General features: G+C 43.9%; 2 protein-coding genes across 2 annotated transcripts; one reads left to right on the top strand and one right to left on the bottom strand.

The window, feature by feature from the left end:
* Window positions 1-4478: 4478 nt before the first annotated feature.
* Window positions 4479-6487, bottom strand: LOC137799502 (protein FAM163B). The gene is made up of 3 exons (XM_068596296.1): window positions 6451-6487; window positions 5241-5356; window positions 4479-4937 (listed from the first exon to the last, which is right to left on the bottom strand). The coding sequence occupies exons 2-3, from the start codon at window positions 5331-5333 to the stop codon at window positions 4479-4481; spliced, it is 552 nt and encodes a 183-aa protein (XP_068452397.1). The 5' UTR covers window positions 5334-5356; window positions 6451-6487.
* A 10653-nt stretch (window positions 6488-17140) lies between these two features.
* On the top strand, window positions 17141-20820 carry LOC137799419 (natterin-3-like). Its single transcript, XM_068596207.1, has 2 exons — window positions 17141-17222; window positions 19715-20820. The coding sequence occupies exons 1-2, from the start codon at window positions 17141-17143 to the stop codon at window positions 20818-20820; spliced, it is 1188 nt and encodes a 395-aa protein (XP_068452308.1).
* Window positions 20821-24558: the final 3738 nt, after the last annotated feature.

Below are 24558 nucleotides of genomic sequence, written 5' to 3'. Positions count from 1 at the left end.
TCAAGTGTCAAAATAGACGAAGATATTACAACCCAGTCGCCAGTGAAACGTTTTGCTGTTGTACGTTTCTGCAAATCATGAATGTTGAACGCCGACGTTTCTGAAGCAAAGATCCGCTTCATGAATGTGTTTCATATCCGCCAGAAATGCACAACTGTGTTGTTGTTGTTGTTGCTGATGTTGTGTTCATTTTCTCAACAGAAATGTTAAATGTTTCCTGCACAGGGACGACAGGTAGAAACACCCAGGTGAATAAAATACAGCTCAACTTTGTGAAACGGTTGGTTAGGTTCAAGCAAAAAACTACTTTATGGAGTACGAAAAGTAAAAATCACGATTTGTGTTCAAATAATAATGTAACAATGTAGCAGGACAATGTGACGTGTCAACACAACAAGTAACACTCTAACAACACAACAAGAAACAATAGAACCAGTAACAATAGAACCAGTAACAACGTAACAAGAAACAATGTGACGTGTCAACACAACAGGGAACAACGTAAATAAATTGCCGTTAGCTAACTTTCTTACATAATTAGCGTAACAACATTACGTCGCTAGCGTTTTCTTTATTTTCCCCAAATGGCTGCAATATGAAATGACATCATTTCTTCATGGTGACTGGGCTGAATATTAGAAATAAATCCTTCTCCTCGTCCCGATTAATCTTTTCCTGACAGTCTCCAATATTACGCCGAGACTCCAGTATAACGTGATGAAGATTATTATTCTTACCATAATACTGTATCTCAAGCAGGAAGCCAGAGAGTATCAGCTGTTAGGGATCCTCAGACGGACCCAACAGCTCGCCCTCGTTGAAAGAAATCCTTTAAATTATTTCTCAACCGAATATACTGCATGACTAGAATATTTAATACAGATACTGTTTACGGGATATTATTTATGCTCCGGTCCGTGTGCACAAACACAGAAGAGTCCTGACACTTGAAGTGCGGTTGAGATGTGTTCAGACGTGTACACGTATGTCTCATTCATAACTATTGTGTTTTTATATAACTGATACCTCTTTGTACAAAACCTACGTATGGACATTGTGTACTGATGATAACAGACGGAAAACCTGAAGGTGCTGACTTGTATTTCAATTAAATAACAGTTCAAATGAAGATATCGGCCTCTTTGTCCTTTTTCTGTCAATTTGAGGATTTTGCAGGTTTCTACTTGTTAACAAATGAAAAAAGTCAGTTGAAGCAGATTTATAACTGTAAAATACTTTTGAACAGTAGTGTTTCTGAACATTTATATGATTTACTTTATGAGGATATTTATTCACAAATCGTAATCACAAACATGAACACATGAAATAAGATCATTAACACCCAGTGAGGTTAAGTTGTAATATGAGTTTCCTTCAGGCTTCTTTTTACTTCACAAGTGTAGAAACCATAAAGCATCAGGACAGAGTGAAGTCTCTGCTCGCCGGTCCGGTTCTTCCTGGAGGAAGAACCAACACCAACCGTCAGGCTGAAGCAGCTGTGCCAGCGGCTGGCGCCCCCTGCTGGTCAGCATCCAGCCGCTCAGCTGCTGAACCTCAGCTGATGAGAGGCAGCAGAGAGGAAACTGAGTCCTCGCCAAAGAAACGTCTAAAGAAGCTAAAGATGAAGTGTAGAACCGGCAGCTTAACGATGAGGAGCGATGCGACAGTATGCTGATGATGGACAAATGAATTAAAACTAATGACGTTAATGAAGTTATCGACTCGAAGTCAACCGTCATACACGTGTTTAACTGCAGTTAAACTAATGCAAACAAAAACTTCAAAGTACCAATGTTGCATAACAAAGTTACAAAACATCGTAATGCAGCAACTTAAATAAAGCAACTAAACACAACTCCTTAATGTCGTAACGCAACAATATAACAGCAACATCATCTAACAATGTAAATAATGTAACAACGTAACAAAGCAGCGTCACACCTTAATGTAGCAATGTAGCATAACAAGGTAACGTAACAACTCAATGTAGCAATGTAGCACAACAAGGTAACGTAACAACTCAATGTAGCAATGTAGCATAAGGTAACGTAATAACTCAATGTAGCAATGTAGCATAACAAGGTAACGTAACAACTCAATGTAGCAATGTAGCATAACAAGGTAATGTAACAACTCAATGTAGCAATGTAGCACAACAAGGTAACGTAACAAGGTAACGTAAAGTAAAAGTTTGCCTTCAGCCTCACTCAGACTCAGACTCAGGTCACCTGGATGAAAGTCCTGTGTTGGTTGGACTCATCCTCAGTGAACTTTCTTCTATTTCTCACCTTCATCCAAACGAAGGGTTTTAAAGCTCTGCAGGTTCTGCACTTTAACCCAGACTCACACTGTGTGTGATAAGAGAAGTGTTACACTTTCACTCTCACGAGAAACCCACAAGGACAACTTCACACATGACATCACAAATAAAACACACAGACTCGTTTCCCGAGGGGCGGCGACCTGAAGGAAGAGCGTTTTATTGTTTTAGCAGCGTCATCACACATGTTGCCCTCCGGTTACAGTGAACACTGGCTTTGCTTTGATCCGTCTGAATGTTCACGCTGCGATGATGATGTGCAGCTCCAGCTGTTTCTCTACTGGTGTGAAGTACCAAACACTCTGCTGTGCCACCAAAGCTCAACGATCACTTTGAAGCGCCGGCGGCGTCCCGGCGGCGCGGCGCCCTCAACGGGAAGCTAACGGCTTCCAGGGTCCCGGTCATCAGATCGTTGAACGCTGCAGGAAAAGCCCTTTGGTTTGTTTTCTGCACCGCAGACAAACAGGAAGTCACACACTGAGACACCCACACAGCGACCGCACAATGCCGTGCTGACAAATCTACACAAGTGAACACAAACAGAAGCTCCGTGTAACGTTCCTTTTTTTAAAATTTAAATCCCAATATTGGCTGATACTCAATAAATCCTTCCATCTTCGTCTCCCTCAAGAGACAAAGTGCTGCAGTCAAGATTTTAATTTACATCAATAAATATATGAATATATTGTTTGTGGGGACTTTCAACTTGTCAAGCAGTTGAAGGTGATTTATTGAGTAATTTCCACATCGATAATGTGTTTTAAAAACATGTCCCCAATCAAAAAACAAGTAATAATAACATACAAATTATTATGAACTGACTTCAGTCAGAGTTCTGGATCTTCCAGATTACACTCGTGAACAATTCAAAGTAGATTCTGATTTGAGCCGAGTCCGTGGAGCACGGCGCTCGGCAGAAACAGAGTCGATGTGAAAGACAGTACGACAGCGTGGCCCTCTGATACTTTAGGTGCAGGAATCAGTCCTGAAAATCTTACTCGTGTGTGCAAATTCATAATGAATGCTCTCAAAAAACGATATTTAATGTGCATAAATACGTTGTTGACCCTCCGACACCGGCCAGGGGAGTTGATGATAAGAGAAAAAATGATTAAAAGTTGCTTCCGTTTATTCTCTGCATTGGCTCAGCGGTCACCGGGCAGAACAAGAGGAAACTGTACACAACACAGAGACCCGGCCGTCCATCTGGACGTCCTCTCGGCCTTTTGGTCCGGGAGTCATCGAGTCAGTCGAGTATTTTTTTACACAGTACACAGTAAAGTACACATATACACTGTGGTGTTCTGCACTGGAGCAGAGAACCTCAAAGGAGCTCAAAGAACAAAGAAAAGTCTCCAGATGAACCGATAGCTCCTGAAGCTCCTGACGCTCTGAGAGGAGATTTATTCTACAGCTTCTTACTAATGAATCCCACGAAAAGACCCAAACCAACAAGTGCTCCGATACTTCCTGACTTCCTGTCGCTGTTTCTCAGCTCCGAGCCCCCGACTTACAGTCCTGCAGGCTTGAAAAGATCCTATTTCATGGTTATCACATTTGGACCATTAAGGCCATGAAGTACAAACACAATACCTGTTACTGCTGGCACATGCAGGGGTGCTTTTGGTCAAGACACGGGATTTATTGATAATAAAACCAGAGAAAAGAGTTTTAAAAGAGATTCCAGAGTCAGCTAGCTACCTAGCTAGCCATTAGCCTCATTTAAGAAACCAGACTTATTGGTTTGGGACCTTTACTTCCTGTCTGTCTCGTGTTGTGGTCAAACAAACAAAACCTGTGTTTAATTTTCAGAACATCCCCAAACTGTAAATTGTCTTGTATACTTTGACACACACACACACACACACACACACACACACACACACACACACACACACACACACACACACACACTAGCTAAGTAGCTAACACGCTACTTTTCTAAGGACAAAATCTGACCTATTGGTCGCCAAATGATCAGTTTTTATGTCAAAAACTGAAGTCAAATCTGTCAGAATCAAAGTGGCTGCACAGCTGCAGACCTCCAGTCCGGCTGCCAGATGAAGTCTTGCATTACCCAGAAGCCCTCGGGAGTGGCAGTGCCTCCGCACGCCGTCAACACGCCGCATGACGGCGTGCGCCGGCGCCCCTGTGCCTCCTAGACGTCGGTGCTGACGCTGTGGGTCACCACCTCCTTCATGGTGACGGAGCGCAGCAGGTTGAGCTTGTGGTAGAAGCTGGCCAGGTCGGCGGGCAGCTCCAGGTCCTGCTGCTGCACAGTCCTGTAGCTGATCCTGCGGCCGCCGTTGCACAGCCGCTCCGGGTGCTGCAGGTAGAAGGGCAGCGAGCAGCGGGCGCAGGACGGGCAGAAGGCGTGCGAGCGCTGGCAGCGGCGCGGCGGCGGCGGCGGCGTGTAGCTGGCTGGCCCGTTGGCCTCGGTGAGGAAGGTGGGCGGGTAGTCGTCCGGTTCGTCGCAGTAGCGCCGCGGCGGCGGCGGCGGTGGCGTCGGCGGCGTCGGGGGAGCGGTCAGAGCCAGGGGCCGAGACGGAGACATGCTGGCGAGCTCTGACTCCTCCTCTTCCCCCTTCTCAGACTCCTCCCTCTTGCAGCAGTAATACTGCAGGAAGAGAGCTCGGCGGTTACGACACTTGTTGCTGGACTTTTGTAGGAAAAGAAACGGCTAACGAGCAGCGTCTTAGTGCTTCGTGCTAACCACCAAACGTTAGCATGCTAACACTTTGATCACACGGGGTAACATCAAACATGCTTAGCATTAGCACATTAGCACTTAGGTCTACACAGCAGTGCTGTGGACTCTTCGGTCTCATCGTGCTTGGATTATTATTCATTTGGAGGCTCATGGAAAAATCACTGAATGCACTTTTTTTTGGTAAATCATGAATAAATCAAAGCGTCCCACCTGCAGCCTACATAGACACAGAACAGCGACGATGGTCAGTAAGATGAACGTAGCCAGAATTCCTCCTGCGATGACCACTGTCCCGGCTGACATTCGAAATCCTCTCCATCAACAGCCTGCAGGGAGGAGGAAGAGGAGGAGGAGGAAGGTGGAAAGAATAGAGAGAAAGAGGGAAAGAGATGGAAAAAGACCAAGGAGAAGGGAAGAGGAAGAGGAAAAAATAATGATGAAGAGGAGAAAAGACAGGAAAGGAGGTGAAGAGTAAATGAAGAAGACAAATGAGACAAGGACAGAGGCGAGGAGACGGTAAGAAAAGAGAAAGGAGGGAAATGAAAGGTGGAGGAAGACGGAGGAGAGATAATGATGTCGCTTTAAAGTTTTACGAGCTCAAAGCGTTTCCTCCTGAAGACTGAAACGCTGCTGATGGATTCTGTTCCTGCTCTTCAGCCGGACACAAGCAGGAAGAATATGAGGCTGAAGACACAAAGACACAAAGACACAGAGACACAGAGACACAAGGCACAAGACACAGAGACACAAAGACACAAAGACACAAGACACAAAACACAAAACACAAGACACAAAGACACAAGACACAGAGACACAAAGACACAAAGACACTCGTAACAAATGTGAAAAGAGACAAAAGAAAACTACAAAGAAACTACAAAGAGACAAAACATGACTGCCATGCGACACAAAATTACAACAAAGACACAAAAAAATACAAAGAGACACACTTAAGCTACAAAGAGACACAAAGTAGCTACCAAGACACACAACGTAACGACAAAGAATCTACAAAAAGGGTCAAAATATTCAAAGACAAAAATGCTCCATGAACACCAAAACAATAAATAAGTTACACAAAGTAACCACAAAGAGACACAACAACACTTAAAACAACTACACACACACACACACACACACACACACACACACACACACACACACACACACACTGTTCTGAATTGTGTGTTTCTTTCAGTGATTAATTTCATAAATTATAAATAATAATGAAACAATAAAATCACGTGAAGGAAACTTTAAACTCTAAAACCTTTTAAATTAACTTTTTAAAGTCCTTCACTGGTTTAAGCTCGTGAGTACGCGCTTCACGCGCAGACACACACACACACACACACACACACACACACACACACACACACACACACACACACACACACACACACACACACACACACCTTACCCATCACGTTAGCCAGCTCAGAGGGGGGGGGGGGGGGCGAACCCGGAACCAGAACCCGTGTTACATCCACACAGGCGGGTTGTGTGTCCGCGCGTCCTCTGCGCAACACAACACCACGTTCAACTGTTTCCTTCCTCGCTTCCTTCTTGGTTTCCTTCTTCGCTTCCTTCTTGGTTTCCTTCTTGGTTTCCTCTCCTACTTACAGACCATCAGTCGTCTCAGTCCGGGTTTTAAAAACACGCAGTCCGAGTTCTTCAGGTCCAAAACTCTGAACTTTTCCCTCTGCGGCTCCTCTCGGGTTTCCGGTGGGGTTCGAACCCTCGAGCCCTGACAGCAGCGGCGCGCGCGGGGAAAGCTCTGGTCCGCTGCTCGTGACTGGAGATGAACGACCTGCTCACCGGATCCGGTCTCATCCTGTCTGCTGCTGCGCGTTCACGTCATGCTGACCCCAGCGCACGTGAGCGCGCGTCACAGCAGCGCGCACTGCAAAAATAAATAAATATATATTTATGTTTCATATACATTTTTTTGTATATCTATATATTTTATTTTTAATATATATATATATATATATATATATATATATATGCATATATTAATTATATATATTTAAATATATTTGTATCATATAATATATATATATATATATATATATACATAATTAATATATGCATATACATTAATTATATATATTTTTTATATAATTAATATATGCATATATATTAATAAATAAAATATATAGATATAAAAAATGTATATGAAAGATAAATACATATATATTTATTTATATATATAAATAAATAAATATATAAATATATATGTATTTATTTATATATTTATATATATATTTTACAAAACAAAAAAAATGTATATATTTTTTAATTACATTTTTTAAAAGTTTGACTGATGAAATAAATCTCAATGTGAGGTTTTTAATGTTTAAGGAAATTAATGCTTCTGAATCGATTCGTCTTTAGGCCGAAAGGCTCGACGTGAGCGCCGCGTTATGTCCAATAACCACAGCAAAGAAGATGAAATGAAACATTTTGGGGGGGAAATACATTGAGAGGAAGTCTGCACCTGAAAAGAGGAAGCTGCAGGAAGCTGCAGGAAGCTACAGGAAGCTGCAGGAAGCTACAGGAAGATGCAGGAAGCTGCAGGAAGCTGCAGGAAGCTACAGGAAGATGCAGGAAGCTGCAGGAAGCTACAGGAAGCTGCAGGAAGCTGCAGGAAGCTACAGGAAGATGCAGGAAGATGCAGGAAGCTACAGGAAGCTACAGGAAGCTGCAGGAAGCTGCAGGAAGCTACAGGAAGCTGCAGGAAGCTGCAGGAAGCTGCAGGAAGCTGCAAGAAGCTGCAGGAAGCTACAGGAAGCTGCAGGAAGCTGCAGGAAGCTGCAAGAAGCTTCAGGAAGCTGCTCCACAACAACTTTCCTCAACTTTAAAGGTGAGGACCTGGGTTACGTTCACGTCACTTTCTCTATCGGCTGAAAGAAGAAACCTCGGAGTCGGTGAAAGGAGTCCATGAGAGTCTCTGTCTCTCCGTCTCTTCGTCTCTTCGTCTCTCCATCTCTCCGTCTCTCCGTCTCTCCGTCGCTTCGCTTTCAGCAGCGAAGACGAGTTTAAAGAAAAGATTTTACTGAGTGAATAATTTAAAAGCAGCTGAGATTCCAGCGTATTGTAGCGACAGCAGCGTGTAATATTAATAAGAGGAGAGGAAGGAGGTTCTCCTGCAGGAAGCTGCTGCTCCGAGCTACAGGAAGTGTCATTTTGAGGTACGATATGTTGAGAATCTGACTTTATGGATTTTTATCACAAATAATAAAAACAAGTTGTTTACCTACATTTAAAATGTAAATTCAAAGAGTGGAGGTTGAGGTTCACGTATCATCACCCTTCCTCCTCCTCCTCCTCCTCCTCCCTCTGCCCGTCCAATGGCGTCGCTCGGTGTAACTCATCCTCTCAGCATTGATCGGCATCGGGCCGACGGGTTCTCTGACAGACGACCTTCTCCACAAGGTCAGAGGACGCGACAGACGACGCCTTCACTGTCAGAGACACTCTGCTCCAAAAGGCCGAACAAGTCAACAGGTATGAAACATATTCCACATCATTAAAGGAAAACTTCAGTGCAGCTTGAAGCTCCATATTCATACTGACGACAAGATGCGTGTCATCAAAATGCAAAAAAAACTAAAGATATCTTGATCTCAACGTGGTTTTGGATCCAGAGGCTCGTTCTCTCAGTCAGAACATCGACAGAATGCGGTTCCACCTCATCAGCCCACCTGTAAGCCACACCCACTTTATCAGCTCACCTGTAAGCCACGCCCACTTTATCAGCTCACCTGTAAGCCACGCCCACTTTATCAGCTCACCTGTAAGCCACACCCACTTTATCAACTGTAAGCCACACTTCCTGTTTCTAAAGCGTCTAAACGGCGACTACAGCTTCATGGTGGCAGGAAGCTACAGCTTCTATACAACCGCACGGAGACGCATGAACAACACAATGTTTTCAGACGTCCGTTGGAAGCAGCTGTTCAGTGAGTCACAGACGTGAAGCACAAAGTCTCATTAAAACTGTTTTCAGACGTGAGTCCTGCAGCTTCTGGCGTTCAGTCACTCCTGACTCACGGCTCCACTTCCTGTCCCCGCAGAGTCGTCTTTATTATTCCAGTCGAGTCTTCGCGTTCGTAGTTAGTGCTTCTTCCTGATGGAGAGGTCAACTGCTGCTGGTTCATGGTTCTCATCCAGTGAAACGTCTCCACGAGAAGGAGAAACAAATGCATGTTTTTCTGTGTGAGAATAGAGGTCACAGAGGAAACCCCTAGAGGTCACAGAGGAAACCCCCAGAGGTCACAGAGGAAACCCCCAGAGGTCACAGAGGAAACCCCCAGAGGTCACAGAGGAAACCCTTAGAGGTCACAGAGGAAACCCTTAAAGGTCACAGAGGAAACCCCTAGAGGTCACAGAGGAAACCCTTAGAGGTCACAGAGGAAACCCCTAGAGGTCACAGAGGAAACCCTTAGAGGTCACAGAGGAAACCCTTAGAGGTCACAGAGTATTCAGGTAGAGGTCAGAGAGGAAATCTCTAGAGGTCACAGAGGAAACCACTACAGGTGTGTTTAGGAATTTAAATGAAGTGTTTTTTACATGTTTTGAGTCTTGGTTCTGGGGCGAGTATCTGAAGAACAACTGGTCACTTTTAGGGTGAAGCATTCCTTTAAAACTATCTGAATATAATATGTGTGTATACCTTTAAGAGAATGGAAGAGGGAGTCTGACTTCAACAAGTCCTCCACCCTTGAAACACGCTGAGAAAAACATGTTTCAATGCAAAGCAGCGGCTCCTGACGTTCCACTTCTCCAAACCTTCAGGTGAAAATGGACGTGAGGACGACGGCCCTCCGTCAGCTCCATCAGAGTAAGCTTCAACTGTTGTATGGCTGTCGTTGTGTTCTGGATCCACAGAGGAGCAGCGCTTTCATTCTACGCTGAAAACCACACAGAGGAAGAATGTGACGCGAGCTAAAAGAAACACTCGCCGTCGGCGAAGCTGCCGACGTCCCGGTCGGACAAAGACGTCTGCGAGCGCTCGGACGTCAGCAGAGACTTCCTCTTCGGATCCTCCAGGTGTCGACTGTTCACCTCGTATTTAGTCTAGGGATTCCAGCGGGGGAGGCCGGCTGTGTTATCCTTTCATCTCACGGAGAGGTCAGACTCCCGGACGGCGTGAAGGCCCTCGGTGCGGCGGTGGAGCTGGATCTCCTTGAAGGGGGAATACCGCGTTAGCTTGATCCGCCGAATTAGCCCCCCGCCCTTTCCCGTCTCCCACAGAAACCCCAATGTTTATGGAAGACGTGGAGGCGTCCTCGTGTTACGGACCCGCCGCGCCTCTCCTGCGTCATGGGCCGGGCAGCAGAGGTCGCCGTCTGGATCCGTTGAAGCCGGATCCTGACGCTCCGGCCTGCAGACCAAACACAGGAAGAGGACCCGGCTGCAGACGCCGGCTTCTGTTCCCACTTTGTTTGACTTCTGTCTCCGGCGGTCCGAGGCGTGTAATGTGATTTCATGAAGACGCACGAGCTCCTCTGGAGGAGGTCAAGGGGTCAAATGTTGAGCCATCGGTTCATATTGAAACACACTATTCTACTTTCCTTTGGTATTACTGAAGATAAAGATATGAGCCAGATTCCACAAAAAAGCCTCCTGGAGCGTCAATAAGACACCTTTTTGGAAAGATTAGCACCTAAAGAATCAGAACCCGCAACAGAAATCACAATCAAACAAAGTCTTGTCCTGTTAGGAAGGAGTTTCAGTCAGAAAACTGTGTCGTTCTGTTATAAAATTGACTAATATTACGTATTTTATGTCAAAATACTGTCTGAATGGGGCATGCTGGGACTTAAAATGGGCCCTGGAGGATTTTAGCTCACGGTTTCTAAAAGAACACTTTTGTTTCATGATTTATAAAGTGAGACAAGCGGATATCATGAATCCCTTCTGTGAAAACGACATGAAACAATGTCTGACTGCCTCATTTGCATATTTAAACATTTAATTTCAATGCCAGTGATCTGCAGTTTTCAGCTGTCGGTTTTCTTTCTTTTTTCCTGGCGGTATCACAGAAACATGTCGTGTAATCCTCGGCGTTCAGGCCAGAACAACACGTATCATCCCCCCCGCTGTGGCAACAGCGGTATGAATTATGAATCACAAAGATCTCTATTTGATGGTTTGGTCCTCTCTCCGACGCTCTGACCCCACTTTCAGGAAGAGGAAAAAGCCTTTTTCACAGAATATTCTGGCTCGTCTCCACTGAAGCGAGCAGAGCGTCTGTTCTGTTCCAAGAGGCTTTTATTGGAGCCGAGAGCACCTGACCCGCCTCCACCCGCCTCCACCCGCCTCCACCTCCATCCTCCGCCCATCTTTGGCTCTTTTCTCTCCACATTTACCCTTCACGCTTCACACTTTTATTTGTTTAAACAGGTATTTGAAACACATTTCTCGTAGAACGTTACAAATAGTGACATCATCACTAACGTCGGGTATATTTCACCTCATGAAATATACTTCTCATCAAAATATATTCAAATAAAATTTAAATTTCAGTCTTGAGTTGACGTCTTAAACGGAGGGAACGCGTCTCGGTGCTAACTCTCTCAGGGAATCAAACCTGCAACCTCATTTATCTGCCCCCGGGCCACCTGGTGAGGGAAAGTTTCTGCAGAGCCGTCGTAAAGTTTAGCCCCGCCTTGTTTCCTCCCATGACGTCGAGTCCTCGCTCCCCCCGGCCGTCATCCCCAATGTCTTCCAACAGGCTCATGAATATTCAACGGTGCTTCATTAGCATGTTGTTCAGGTCATTAGCATAAACAGTGACAGAGACATCGGTGTGAGGATGAGTCAGAGGGCGCGGCCGGGGAGCGGGTTGGCAGATCGAGACCCAGAGGGCGACAGCGGGTTGGCGTTACCTTCATGAGAGGAGACGCACGGGAGAGGAGCAAAGGAAAGGACACAAGGAGACGACACAAGGAGACAACAAGAGACACGAAGATTACAATGAAGCCAGGCGTCGTCCGGTGGAGCGTCTGGATTAAAGGACGCTTTCTGTTGAAATGTTTAAAGCACAAAAGTCCCCAAATTATGATTTTATTAAAGATAATTACTTTCAAATAACTCTTTGGACGGTTTTGTGAAAGAAACACATCTCTGGTGTCGACCTGTCAATCACTTTGTAGCTTTAACACATGAAGCATAGACTTCTATACAACCAGAGGAGTCTTCCCCTGGTGGTCAGGAGAGAGAATGCAGCTTTAACACATGAAGCATAGACTTCTATACAACCAGAGGAGTCGCCCACTGGTGGTCAGGAGAGAGAATGCAGCTTTAACACATGAAGCAGAGACTTCTATACAACCAGAGGAGTCGCCCCCTGGTGGTCAGGAGAGAGAATGCAGCTTTAACACATGAAGCAGAGACTTCTATACAACCAGAGGAGTCGCCCCCTGGTGGTCAGGAGAGAGAATGCAGCTTCAACACATGAAGCATAGACTTCTATACAACCAGAGGAGTCGCCCCCTGGTGGTCAGGAGAGAGAATGCAGCTTTAACACATGAAGCATAGACTTCTATACAACCAGAGGAGTCGCCCCCTGGTGGTCAGGAGAGAGAATGCAGCTTTAACACATGAAGCATAGACTTCTATACAACCAGAGGAGTCGTATGTGAAGTTGAACGTCGAGGGCGATGTGGGATTAACCGGCCCAGAGCTGAACAGAAAGTTAAAGTTAGGAAAGGTGCATCTTTCCATCCCTCTGGCAGCACTAATGGCCCCTAATGGACTCGCCGGTTGCTCAGAGGAGAGTTCCCGTGACCCTCCAGTCTCCGTCGCCGCGTGCTTACACGCAGCCGCACAGAGAGGCCGCTGCCGGCGCGCTGCCGTGAGATGCCAGGTGAGATGAGGCTCCGGGATGCAAATGCGCTCCGAGATAATGCGCATGCATCTTTCATGGCGAACACGGCAGCTTCGCTCCTGCGATACGCACAACGAGCGCTCGCCGGCCGTGTGCTCAGCCGGGCGTGCGGCCGCCGGCACAAATGCAATCCGCACCTCGGCTGCATAGAAGCGATGCGGCTGCGCTCTCGTCACACAGGAGAGGACTCGTTGTGTTGCGCCACTGGAAGAGAAAGATAAAGACACAAATGTCTTGGTTTGTTTGGTACGGTATGCACACAACGGGGTCACAGCGCAGATTATCTGACGTTTCCGTGCACGACTTCCTCGCTCACCGCCTCAGAATGATGTAAGATAAGATAAAATAATCCTTTATTAGTCCCGCAGGGGGGAAATTACAGAATTACAGCAGCACTGCTCACAAGTAAATAACATAACAAGAATCAAGCAATATAAATAAAACAGTAAAAAATAATATTAAATACACAGATTGAATAAAACGTGTATAAAAGTACTTAAACATAGTGGATATTGCACCAGGACATGAACTAAAGTGCTCAAAGGCTTCAGTGAAAGGAACTGCAGCAATTTCTTTGAATATTGTTGGTTGGCCATCCACCCCTCCACCTATACACAACCATTGATCATCCATCGCCCATCATCCAACCATCTCCCCATCTCCCTTCCATCCATCCTGAAACAGAACCGCTCACTCAGCCGAAATGAAGCCCGGCAGGACCTTCAAGGACACAGCAAAGTGCTGCCCGCCTGAAACTCCTCCTATTGGACGCCGTCTGCAGGATGTGCTCTGCAGACACGGAGCGTTTTGACCTTCTGACCTTTTGACCTTCTGACTAATCTGATTTATTGGTGTTTGAAGTTGCATCTGAGATCTCTGTGGCCGATGTCAGTGATTGATTTGTAGAAGTACTTTAATCGTTTACTGCAGTAAAAATACTAGTACCACACTGAAAATACCTCCACTACAAGTAAACGTCCCTCATTCAAAGTATTTTTTCAGCTCAATGTACTTAAGGTAAAGTAAAAGTATTGACAGTGAAGTGTTTGCAGTTAGTCAATAAGATCATCCAACAAGTACTCTGGTCAGTGAAGTACAAGTATCTGACTTTGTACTTGAGTAAATTATCAGGAAGAGGAGCGAGTTGGTAGAGAGAGGGTCATTGTGCTGAAAGGTGTTTCCTGTGTGTGTGTGTGTGTGTGTGTGTGTGTGTGTGTGTGTGTGTGTGTGTGTGTGTGTGTGTGTGTGTGTGTGAGACACAAAGATATGGGCAGATATAGATAGATGGAAAGAGAGAAAGATGGGAGTTTATGTTTTATTCATCTCTGGTTAAGTGCCATTGAGAGCTGCAGTGCAGCTGCAGAGAGAAACCATTTCAGTGGACCAACAGCGCGTCCTCAATGTGTCCCTCCAACATGGCCGACACGCGCATGCTTTTATTTGCGTTGCATTATAACTGCAACATGGCCGACATGTGCATGACTGATAAAATTGCTGAAATGAATCAAATCATAAAATCTGAAATGAATTGTGTTGTTTATGTGATTGTTCATTGTTAGTTTGACCACTGATTGAATCATTCATTAATATTTATTTAGGTATTTAAATTTTAAATAATACACCATGTGATAGTTAAAGAAAACAATATGAATACACTCTGTCCAAACATTTATAAAGGATTTATTGTAGGAAAAGACAGAATCCAGCATGTTACGTTCAAGCCCTCGTGCACGGCCTCTGCTGCCCTCTGCTGGTTCTTCTCCAACAAAACAATTGGGAACAACTGGAAGGTACTCGTCCTAAAACTGTGTTAACTCCTCAACCACAAAGACTATTTGAATAATTTAAAGTGATAATACAGTAATCCTGATGAGATTATGTTTATAAGTGTAAAGAAAAAACATAACGTACAATATTCCCTTATGGAAGATAACTTTACACAAAATGCATCATATCTCCCCGATACAAAGTCAGATTTTAGACCCTTTCCTTTAATCGTGCCTTTGGGAGCCATCTAAAGTCATCTAAAGTCATCTAAAGTCATCCAAAGACATCCAAAGTCATCTAAAGTCATCTAAAGTCATCCAAAGTCATCTAAAGTCATCTAAAGTCATCTAAAGTCATCCAAAGACATCCAAAGTCATCTAAAGTCATCCAAAGTCATCCAAAGTCATCTAAAGTCATCCAAAGTCATCCAAAGTCATCCAAAGTCATCTAAAGTCATCCAAAGTCATCTAAAGTCATCCAAAGTCATCCAAAGTCATCTAAAGTCATCCAAAGTCATCCAAAGTCATCCAAAGACATCCAAAGTCATCTAAAGTCATCTAAAGTCATCCAAAGTCATCCAAAGTCATCTAAAGTCATCCAAAGTCATCTAAAGTCATCTAAAGTCATCCAAAGTCATCTAAAGTCATCCAAAGTCATCCAAAGTCATCCAAATGAGACTGTCGGCCCTTTTAAAATGACACTCAAAATATGTCAAGTAGCACATTTTTTGAACCGCAGTAACAGATCCGCTGACGCTAGAAATGCCCACATTTTCTTTTCTTGCGGGACCTTGAACGCCTCCCAAAACACCCATGCAGGAAAAAGCGGTCATTAGCTGCGTTCAGGGCGTGGTCTTTGTTCCCAAACTAGGTTTTATTAAACACGTTCATCAATCACACCTGTGTCTCAATGGCTGCGATGGAAAGGGCCGACGACATTCTCTGTAACTAAGTGAAAGACTTCTTTTGTAACTCGTGAGAACATCTGTTTTGGGGAAACCACCTGAGAGGTGAACACAGATCCAACATAGCTCAACCTTAACATTTGAAATAAATAAAACTAACCTTATCAGACGACAGCAAGCACCATTCTGGAGAGTGCTGATAGGCATCAAGAGGCGGGCTCGTCTTCACAGAGAAAACATCTCAGAAGCAGGTAATAGTTCTCAGACTCTTCAGCCTGGTTGAAGTCGTCTGCACGATCCGCCGACTGCCCATCGGACTTTTGCCCCTCAGCCCGACGCTTTTAGACAAAGTAAGTAAACATGAACTTGTCTGAGTCGTGCATCTGGGTGCACGACGATCAACACTTCCTAGACAGAAACTCTGGTCTCCTGAGGAATCATCAACGCTCAAACGGAGACAAAATGTTTTAGTGATAACTAGATCCTTCAGGAATCAAGCTAACGCTGAAAGCTGGGAGCGTCTCCCTTCTATTGCTTCTGTCCATCCTGGAGAGGGATCCTTCTCTGTTGCTCTCCCTCAGGTTTCTTCCCCTTTTTTCCCTGTGAAAGGGTTTTTACTAACTTTATTTGGGAGAGTTTTTCCTGATCCGATGTGAGGTCAGGGATGTCGTATGTGTACAGATTGTAAAGCCCTCTGAGACAAATTTGTATTTGTGATTTTGGGCTTCACCAAATATTGAATTGAATATCACATGATGCATTTCTTCCTTTTTGCTCATACGGTATGCAGCGTTTCTACTATGAGAAATAGGAGGAGGCTCAAAAGCAACAAGTCTGAACAGTCTGTTCTTAATTCTGTTGTCTAAAACCTCCGGGATGTAAATTTGGGCTCCTAGAGTCCAGGAACTACAACGACAGGACCGTTTAGGGTTTCAGATATTTTCTTTTGACATCCATAAACATAGAGTATATAAGAAGTGGAATAAGTTGTTATGATGTAATCTCATTGGTTTGTGGACTCCGGTTTTGAAGACATGAGTTTGGGATTTTGTCCGTCGCCATCTTAAATAGTCTCTGGTGTCGACCTGTCAAAGCATCCAATTCTTTATGGCCTGTTTGACTCTCGATGTTTACAATGTTTACTGAGGGAATAAGCCAAGAGAGAAGTTATTTTCTATAGACTTCTATACAACCCCTGGTGTTCAGGAGAGAGAATGCAGCTTTAACACAAAAAGTCAGATCCAATTTTTAACACAAAGACACTATGTTTTAAAAGCCAGCAGATAGGATCAGTTCAGTTTTTTAAGGTCTTGTTGGCAGGTGAAGGAAAGGTGAGGCAAACAAGACAAAACATCTCAGATTACAGTTCACAGACATCACATCCAAGTACAGACAAGCAGCACATCACAACTATGCAAACAAGAAACTTTACTTGTCTGCAGAAAGTGTGTGGAGAACAGCTGATAAAATACTGCATGGCTATTTTTAAAGGATCTGATGGTGTGATAAATATGTAATAATGATTTTTCCCTTTGTCTCCAGATGAAGCCGTCAGTGTTGTTCCTGCTCGTCCTGCCGGCTCTGTCTGCAGCCACTCTTCAGGACAGCTCACAGCTCAACAATGGTATTTCTTTAAAGTTTCTTCCTCAAGAACAAAAGTATACCTGTTCATTACTTATTGAATATATCTAGACTGGGAAAGCCTACTAAACAAGTCTTTTAGCTCTATGATGACATATTTCCTTCAAATGTGATGAAAAAGACGACTTAAAAATGCTCAAACTCATGACATCAGACTGATGACACAAATTACTGTTGACTAGTTACTTCCACTGAGACGCCGTTAACCATCTGTTACCAGGCAGCTCTGAAGAGTGAAGTCTATGCTTCATGTGTTGAAGCTGCATTCTCTCTCCTGACCACCAGGAGGCAACTCCTCTGGTTGTATAGAAGTCTATGCTTCATGTGTTGAAGCTGCATTCTCTCTCCTGACCACCAGGAGGCAACTCCTCTGGTTGTATAGAAGTCTATGCTTCATGTGTTGAAGCTGCATTCTCTCTCCTGACCACCAGGAGACAACTCATCTGGTTGTATAGAAGTCTATGCTTCATGTGTTGAAGCTGCATTCTCTCTCCTGACCACCAGGAGACAACTCATCTGGTTGTATAGAAGTCTATGCTTCATGTGTTGAAGCTGCATTCTCTCTCCTGACCACCAGGGGGCGACTCCTCTGGTTGTATAGAAGTCTATGCTTCATGTGTTAAAGCTGCATTCTCTCTCCTGACCACCAGGGGGTGACTCCTCTGGTTGTATAGAAGTCTATGCTTCATGTGTTGAAGCTGCATTCTCTCTCCTGACCACCAGGGGGTGACTCCTCTGGTTGTATAGAAGTCTATGCTTCATGTGTTGAAGCTGCATTCTCTCTCCTGACCACCAGGAGGCAACTCCTCTGGTTGTATAGAAGACTATGCTTCATGTATTGAAGCTGCATTCTCTCTACTGACCACCAGGAGACAACTCATCTGGTTGTATAGAAGTCTATGCTTCATGTGTTGAAGCTGCATTCTCTCTCCTGACCACCAGGAGACAACTCATCTGGTTGTATAGAAGTCTATGCTTCATGTGTTGAAGCTGCATTCTCTCTCCTGACCACCAGGAGACAACTCATCTGGTTGTATAGAAGTCTATGCTTCATGTGTTAAAGCTGCATTCTCTCTCCTGACCACCAGGGGGCGACTCCTCTGGTTGTATAGAAGTCTATGCTTCATGTGTTAAAGCTGCATTCTCTCTCCTGACCACCAGGGGGTGACTCCTCTGGTTGTATAGAAGTCTATGCTTCATGTGTTGAAGCTGCATTCTCTCTCCTGACCACCAGGAGGCAACTCCTCTGGTTGTATAGAAGTCTATGCTTCATGTGTTGAAGCTGCATTCTCTCTCCTGACCACCAGGAGGCAACTCCTCTGGTTGTATAGAAGTCTATGCTTCATGTGTTGAAGCTGCATTCTCTCTCCTGACCACCAGGAGACAACTCATCTGGTTGTATAGAAGTCTATGCTTCATGTGTTGAAGCTGCATTCTCTCGCCTGACCACCAGGAGACAACTCATCTGGTTGTATAGAAGTCTATGCTTCATGTGTTGAAGCTGCATTCTCTCTCCTGACCACCAGGGGGCGACTCCTCTGGTTGTATAGAAGTCTATGCTTCATGTGTTAAAGCTGCATTCTCTCTCCTGACCACCAGGGGGTGACTCCTCTGGTTGTATAGAAGTCTATGCTTCATGTGTTGAAGCTGCATTCTCTCTCCTGACCACCAGGGGGTGACTCCTCTGGTTGTATAGAAGTCTATGCTTCATGTGTTGAAGCTGCATTCTCTCTCCTGACCACCAGGAGGCAACTCCTCTGGTTGTATAGAAGACTATGCTTCATGTATTGAAGCTGCATTCTCTCTACTGACCACCAGGAGACAACTCATCTGGTTGTATAGAAGTCTATGCTTCATGTGTTGAAGCTGCATTCTCTCTCCTGACCACCAGGAGACAACTCATCTGGTTGTATACAAGTCTATGCTTCATGTGTTGAAGCTGCATTCTCTCTCCTGACCACCAGGAGACAACTCATCTGGTTGTATAGAAGTCTATGCTTCATGTGTTAAAGCTGCATTCTCTCTCCTGACCACCAGGGGGCGACTCCTCTGGTTGTATAGAAGTCTATGCTTCATGTGTTAAAGCTGCATTCTCTCTCCTGACCACCAGGGGGTGACTCCTCTGGTTGTATAGAAGTCTATGCTTCATGTGTTGAAGCTGCATTCTCTCTCCTGACCACCAGGGGGTGACTCCTCTGGTTGTATAGAAGTCTATGCTTCATGTGTTGAAGCTGCATTCTCTCTCCTGACCACCAGGAGGCAACTCCTCTGGTTGTATAGAAGACTATGCTTCATGTATTGAAGCTGCATTCTCTCTACTGACCACCAGGAGGCAACTCCTCTGGTTGTATAGAAGTATATGCTTCATGTGTTGAAGCTGCATTTTCTCTCCTGACCACCAGGGGGTGACTCCTCTGGTTGTATAGAAGTCTATGCTTCATGTGTTAAAGCTGCATTCTCTCTCTTTTTCCCCAGTCTCCATACTGGAACTAGCACCAAAAGACAGGACGTCTTCCATCACCTCCAACACAACGATGGTAACTCATCAATTCCTTCTGTCTTCTCGTATGTCGACACAAAAGAGACAGACTGAAGAGTCCACCTTGGTTGATGGCAGCCAAAGCCTGAAATGGGTCACATGGAGTGGTTTTCTCCCCGATGGAGCTGTTTGGATTTACAACAGCAATAAGGATCGCATCGACTACGTCTGCAAGCACTCATGTCAGGCTGGTTTCTACACCCCCAGCAAGGGTAATTACTGCCACTACCGCTGCGGTAAGAAAAAAAAAAGTGCCTCCCAGTTTGAGATCTTGGTGAACAAAGACAACTTTGAGTCACTGGAGTGGAAGGTCGGCTCTCGTCGGTCAGTACCCGGAGATTCGGTCAAAACTTGTTCCAATGTGAACATATATGTTGGAAGGAATAAATACGGTATTTTGAATTTACATACTAGGTGCAAGGGTTCCTTCCTTTCCTGGAAAGGTTTTGCAATTTTTTACAAGCCCTGCATGGTCCTGACCTTCAGAAAAGATGTAATCAGCGAGGAAATCTCCAACTTCAAATACAACACTCCTACGAGTGTCTTTAAGTATCCTCCGGACTCCATGTTCACCACTACCGTCGACAACAATGAGTGCAGTCCAGTTGTGAAAACTCCCACTGTCTCAATGAGATCTCAGAGAGAGAGCAGGTGGGACATCAGCGGTTCCATCAGGATTGGAGTCAGCACTACCTTCACAGGAGGAATCCCCCTTATCGCGTCTGGAACTGTTGAGGTCAGCAGTGACGTGACGTTCACATTCTCAGGAGGACAAACCAAGACAGAGGAGTCCTCTCACTCTATTCGTCTGGATGTCACAGTCCCACCAAACCATTACTGCAAAGTCCGAACGGTGATGCAGAAGTACAAGACCGATATCCCGTTCACTGCACGCCTGACTCGCCGATACAGAAACGGGAAGACTTCATCGACGTCCATCACTGGGACTTATCACGGCGTCGATAATCGAGATGCTAAAGCTTTTGTGGAGCGCTGTCAACCTATTCCTGATGCCAAGGCTTGTCCCGTCAGGAGTTCATAAGGCTGTTTAGTGTTTCCCTTTTTTAAAATGACAAACCATCATGACCCAAATCCGACCAGTTTCACTGTCTTTTCCACATCACATTATATAAGTAATTAAGTGGAATAAACATATCAGTAGTTAGACAGAAATGATTAATGTGCCTGAATAAAACATTTAAAAACCAGAAGTACTTGTTAAGAAAGAAAATCGGGTGGGAGGGAAGCCTCATAAGTTTCCTGATGGGATGCAGTTACTCTGCGAGGCTTTTATTTTGAAATAAAACAGCCTCCTCCTGATTTCCCTGTTAGGCAAGGCAAGTTAATCAATAAAGACTAGAATTAACAGAACAATAAAAACATTTAGGTTCCCTTATTTGGCTCAAAGGTGTACTGCAGATATAACTGTTGGATAAAAGACAGTGAAAGAAATTCAGTAAATGTTTTTGACGCCATATTTAAATATCCTGCGACCCACATGTGGGTCCTGACCCGGTCTTTGGGAATGAACTGAGATAGTTGACATACAGTATAAAGTTTCTGTCGTAAACCTGAACCTAATTTTCCATATTTAACAAAGTATTTAAATAAGTTGTGCTTCTATGGGAAATTCCTGCATGCTTTGGAACGTATATCACATTATGTATCATGTTTATCCGTCATGGTTAAGTTGTTGTGAAACTGAAATTAACATAAACTCAGTGTAAAAGAGTTTAGCCTAAAAGAGTGTGAGATCTTTTTTTGTGTACAAGTGTGTTCTCACAAACGAGGATATACCTAAATAAAGAAATTTTGTGCAACCGGGTATCCAGATGTTTAACGCCCTGGGAGAAGGAGAACAATGTGTCCTAAATTAACCCGATCTCGTTGCGCTCTAAAAAATTGCACTCTCAAAAACAATTGTGTTTATTTTGCGTTCCCAAAAAAAAACTTCACTCCCAAAAAAATTGCGCTCTCAAAAAAACTGTGCTTTCAATTATTTTTTTTTGCGTTCCCAAAAAAACCTCCGCTACCAAAAAAATTGTGCTCCCAAAAAAATTGCGCTCTAAAAAAAAGGGCTCGTTTTTCGCTGCCAAAGAAAACTGCGTTCTCAAAAAAACTGCAGGCTCAAAAAAGTGCTCTCAAAAAAACCAAAAAATTTTTCAATCTTTTTTCCGTTCCCAAAAAAAAATTGCTCCCAAAAAAGATTGCGCAAAAAAACTGCCCTCTCAAAAAAAAGTGCTCTCAAAAAAACTTTACTACCAAAAAAGTTGCGCTCTAAAAAAATTGCACTCTCAAAAAAAAATTCTGCTTCCAATTTTTTTTCTTTTTTTTGTTCCTAAAAAAACCCCTTTGCTACCAAAAAAATCGGGCTCTCAAAAAAATTTGCTCTCTCCAAAAAAAAACACTCTCAAAAAAACAGCGTTGGCTAAAAAAAAAATTGCTCCCAAAAAATTTGCGCTCTTAAAAAAAAAGGGCTCTCAAAAATGTTTTTCGTTGCCAAACAAAACTGAAAAAAACTGCGGTCTCAAAAAAGTGCTATCAAAAAAAACTTTGCTACCAAAAAAGTTGCGCTCTCAAAAAAAATGTTTTTCTGCGTTCCCAAAAAAAACTGCACTCCCAAATTTTTAACATTTTTTTCCGTTCCCAAAAAAAAAATTCGCTCCCAAAAAAGATTGCGCAAAAAAAGCCTGCCCTATCAAAAAAAGTGCTCTCAAAAAACACTTCACTACCAAAAAAGTTGCGCTCTAAAAAAAAGCACTCTCAGAAAAAATTGTGTTTATTTTGCGTTCCCAAAAAAAAACTTCACTCCCAAAAAAATTGCGCTCTCAAAAAAACTGTGCTTCCAATTTTTTCTTTTTTTTTGTGTTCCCAAAAAAACCTCCGCTACCAAAAAAATTGTGCTCTCAAAAAAAATTGCGCTTTAAAAAAAATGGGCTCTCAAAAATGTTTTTTGCTGCCAAAGAAAACTGCGTTCACAAAAAACTGCGGTCTCAAAAAAAACTTTGTTACCAAAAAAGTTGCGCTCTCAAAAACAAATTATGCTTTTTTTTGCATTCCCAAAAAAAACTGCGCTCCCAAATTTTTTTGCATTCCCCCAAAAAAATTTTGCTCCCAAAAAAGATTGCGCTAAAAAAAATGCCCTATCAAAAAAAAAGTGCTCTCAAAAAAAACTTTGCTACCAAAAAAGCGCTCTCAAAAACACTTGTGCTTTTTTTTTGCGTACCCAAAAAAAACTGCGCTCCCAAATTTTGTAAATTATTTTTGGCTCCCAAAAAAAAAATTCGCTCCCAAAAAAAATTGCGCAAAAAAACTGCCCTGTCAAAAAAGTGCTTTCCAAAAAAAACTTCACTACCAAAAATGTTGCGCACTAAAAAAAAAACACTCTCAAAAAAAAATTGCGCTCTCAAAAAAAACTGCACTCTTGAAAACTGTGCTCCCAAAAAGTGTGCTCCCACTAAATATTTAAATGTCTACCAGCTCAACACGGACCAGGAACACAGGCATGAAGGAATAAAAAAACTTCAGATGAATCCCTCCAGGAGGCGCTGTGGTTCTCAGCTCACCGCCTAAAGCTCAGTAGCTGCTGGTTAAACATTAATGCTGATGAACGGTCAAGTGAGGCTGCAGGGATCAAAGGTTCCCTCAGGTGAGGCGTCAGTGTGCAGAGGAGCTCACGGGGGAGTAGAAGCAACCGGAGAATAAACCGTGTCAGCGTAAAGAAGTCCACGTTCTCAGATTGATGAGAACAATCTGATTGTTGTTGATGTTCAGGTGAGTCGCTGGAACAGAATTCATGTTTGTTACAAAAAAAAACGCCTGGACAGAAAAGAAAAGAACCCACGATAGGAGACCAACAACGATCAACAACAACAACAGCAGCAGCAGCAGCAAAGCAGCAGCAGCAGCAGCAGCAACCAGCTCAGGTGAGGGGCGACGCTGAAATTGTTATTGAAAGTGTTTTAGAGGTTTGGTGCATTGTAAAGAAGCTCTGTGGGAAACAACATGCTGGATGCACTGATACGGATGTTTAATGTGTCGGAATGAAAGGACGACATATGAATCTTTTGGTGGAAAGAAACACCCCCAAATCTATAAACACCCCCAAATCTAAGTGAAAAGATGATGTGGCAGGCTCGTCCTTTTGGCCAAAAATGCAATTTCTGCAACTCAGAATGCTTCTCAATATCTTGTGTGGCCCCCTGTGTGTTTGTATGTGTGCTACACAACGTCAGCATGCTGCTGATGAGACAGACGGGGTCTTGTGGGACGTCCCAGATCGGTCTCCTGTAGAGTCTGAGGAGCAACCTGTTGCTCTGATGAACAAACATGACGTCAGAGGTTCAGTTGATCGTGACGGTCGTTCCAGTGCATCCATTCCTTCAGGGCTGGGCAAAGTGGAAAATTGAGATTTTATTCTGCGATTAATCACATTATGCGCCAAATATAATGCGCTAAACATAACAGGTTTAACCTTCCTCTTGTGTTCGGGCCGGCACCGACCCGTTTTAGGTTTTAAATGCATAAAAGAACCACATGAATGTGTTTATTGCATCAAGAGATGCTAACAGAAAGCTAACACAAGAGATGCTAACAGAAAGCGAACACAAGAGATGCTAACAGAAAGCTAACACAAGAGATGCTAACAGAAAGCTAATACAGAGATTACTTTACATGTCATTGGACATGTATTGGATGCTAACAAAAAGCTAACACAGGAGGGAGGTTAAGTGTGTTGCCCAAGGACACATGGACATGGGCTAGCAGAGGTTACTGGGGA

This window comes from Clinocottus analis, unplaced genomic scaffold (genome assembly GCF_023055335.1).
Source record: "Clinocottus analis isolate CAN_PGR_092001 unplaced genomic scaffold, fCliAna1.0.p SCAF_35, whole genome shotgun sequence".
Taxonomy (NCBI): Eukaryota; Metazoa; Chordata; class Actinopteri; order Perciformes; family Cottidae; genus Clinocottus; species Clinocottus analis.
The sequence above is the reverse complement of the archived record's forward strand: the minus strand, read 5'-3'. Positions and strand labels throughout refer to the sequence as shown.

Coding starts and splice junctions, on each gene's coding strand:
- LOC137799419 (XM_068596207.1), top strand. CDS start 17,141: ATGAAGCCGTCAGTGTTGTTCCTGCTCGTCCTGCCGGCTCTGTCTGCA. Junction 17,223..19,714: donor CAGCTCACAGCTCAACAATG/GTATTTCTTTAA, acceptor CTTTTTCCCCAG/TCTCCATACTGGAACTAGCA.
- LOC137799502 (XM_068596296.1), bottom strand. CDS start 5,333: ATGTCAGCCGGGACAGTGGTCATCGCAGGAGGAATTCTGGCTACGTTC. Junction 4,938..5,240: donor TGTGTCTATGTAGGCTGCAG/GTGGGACGCTTT, acceptor CTCTTCCTGCAG/TATTACTGCTGCAAGAGGGA.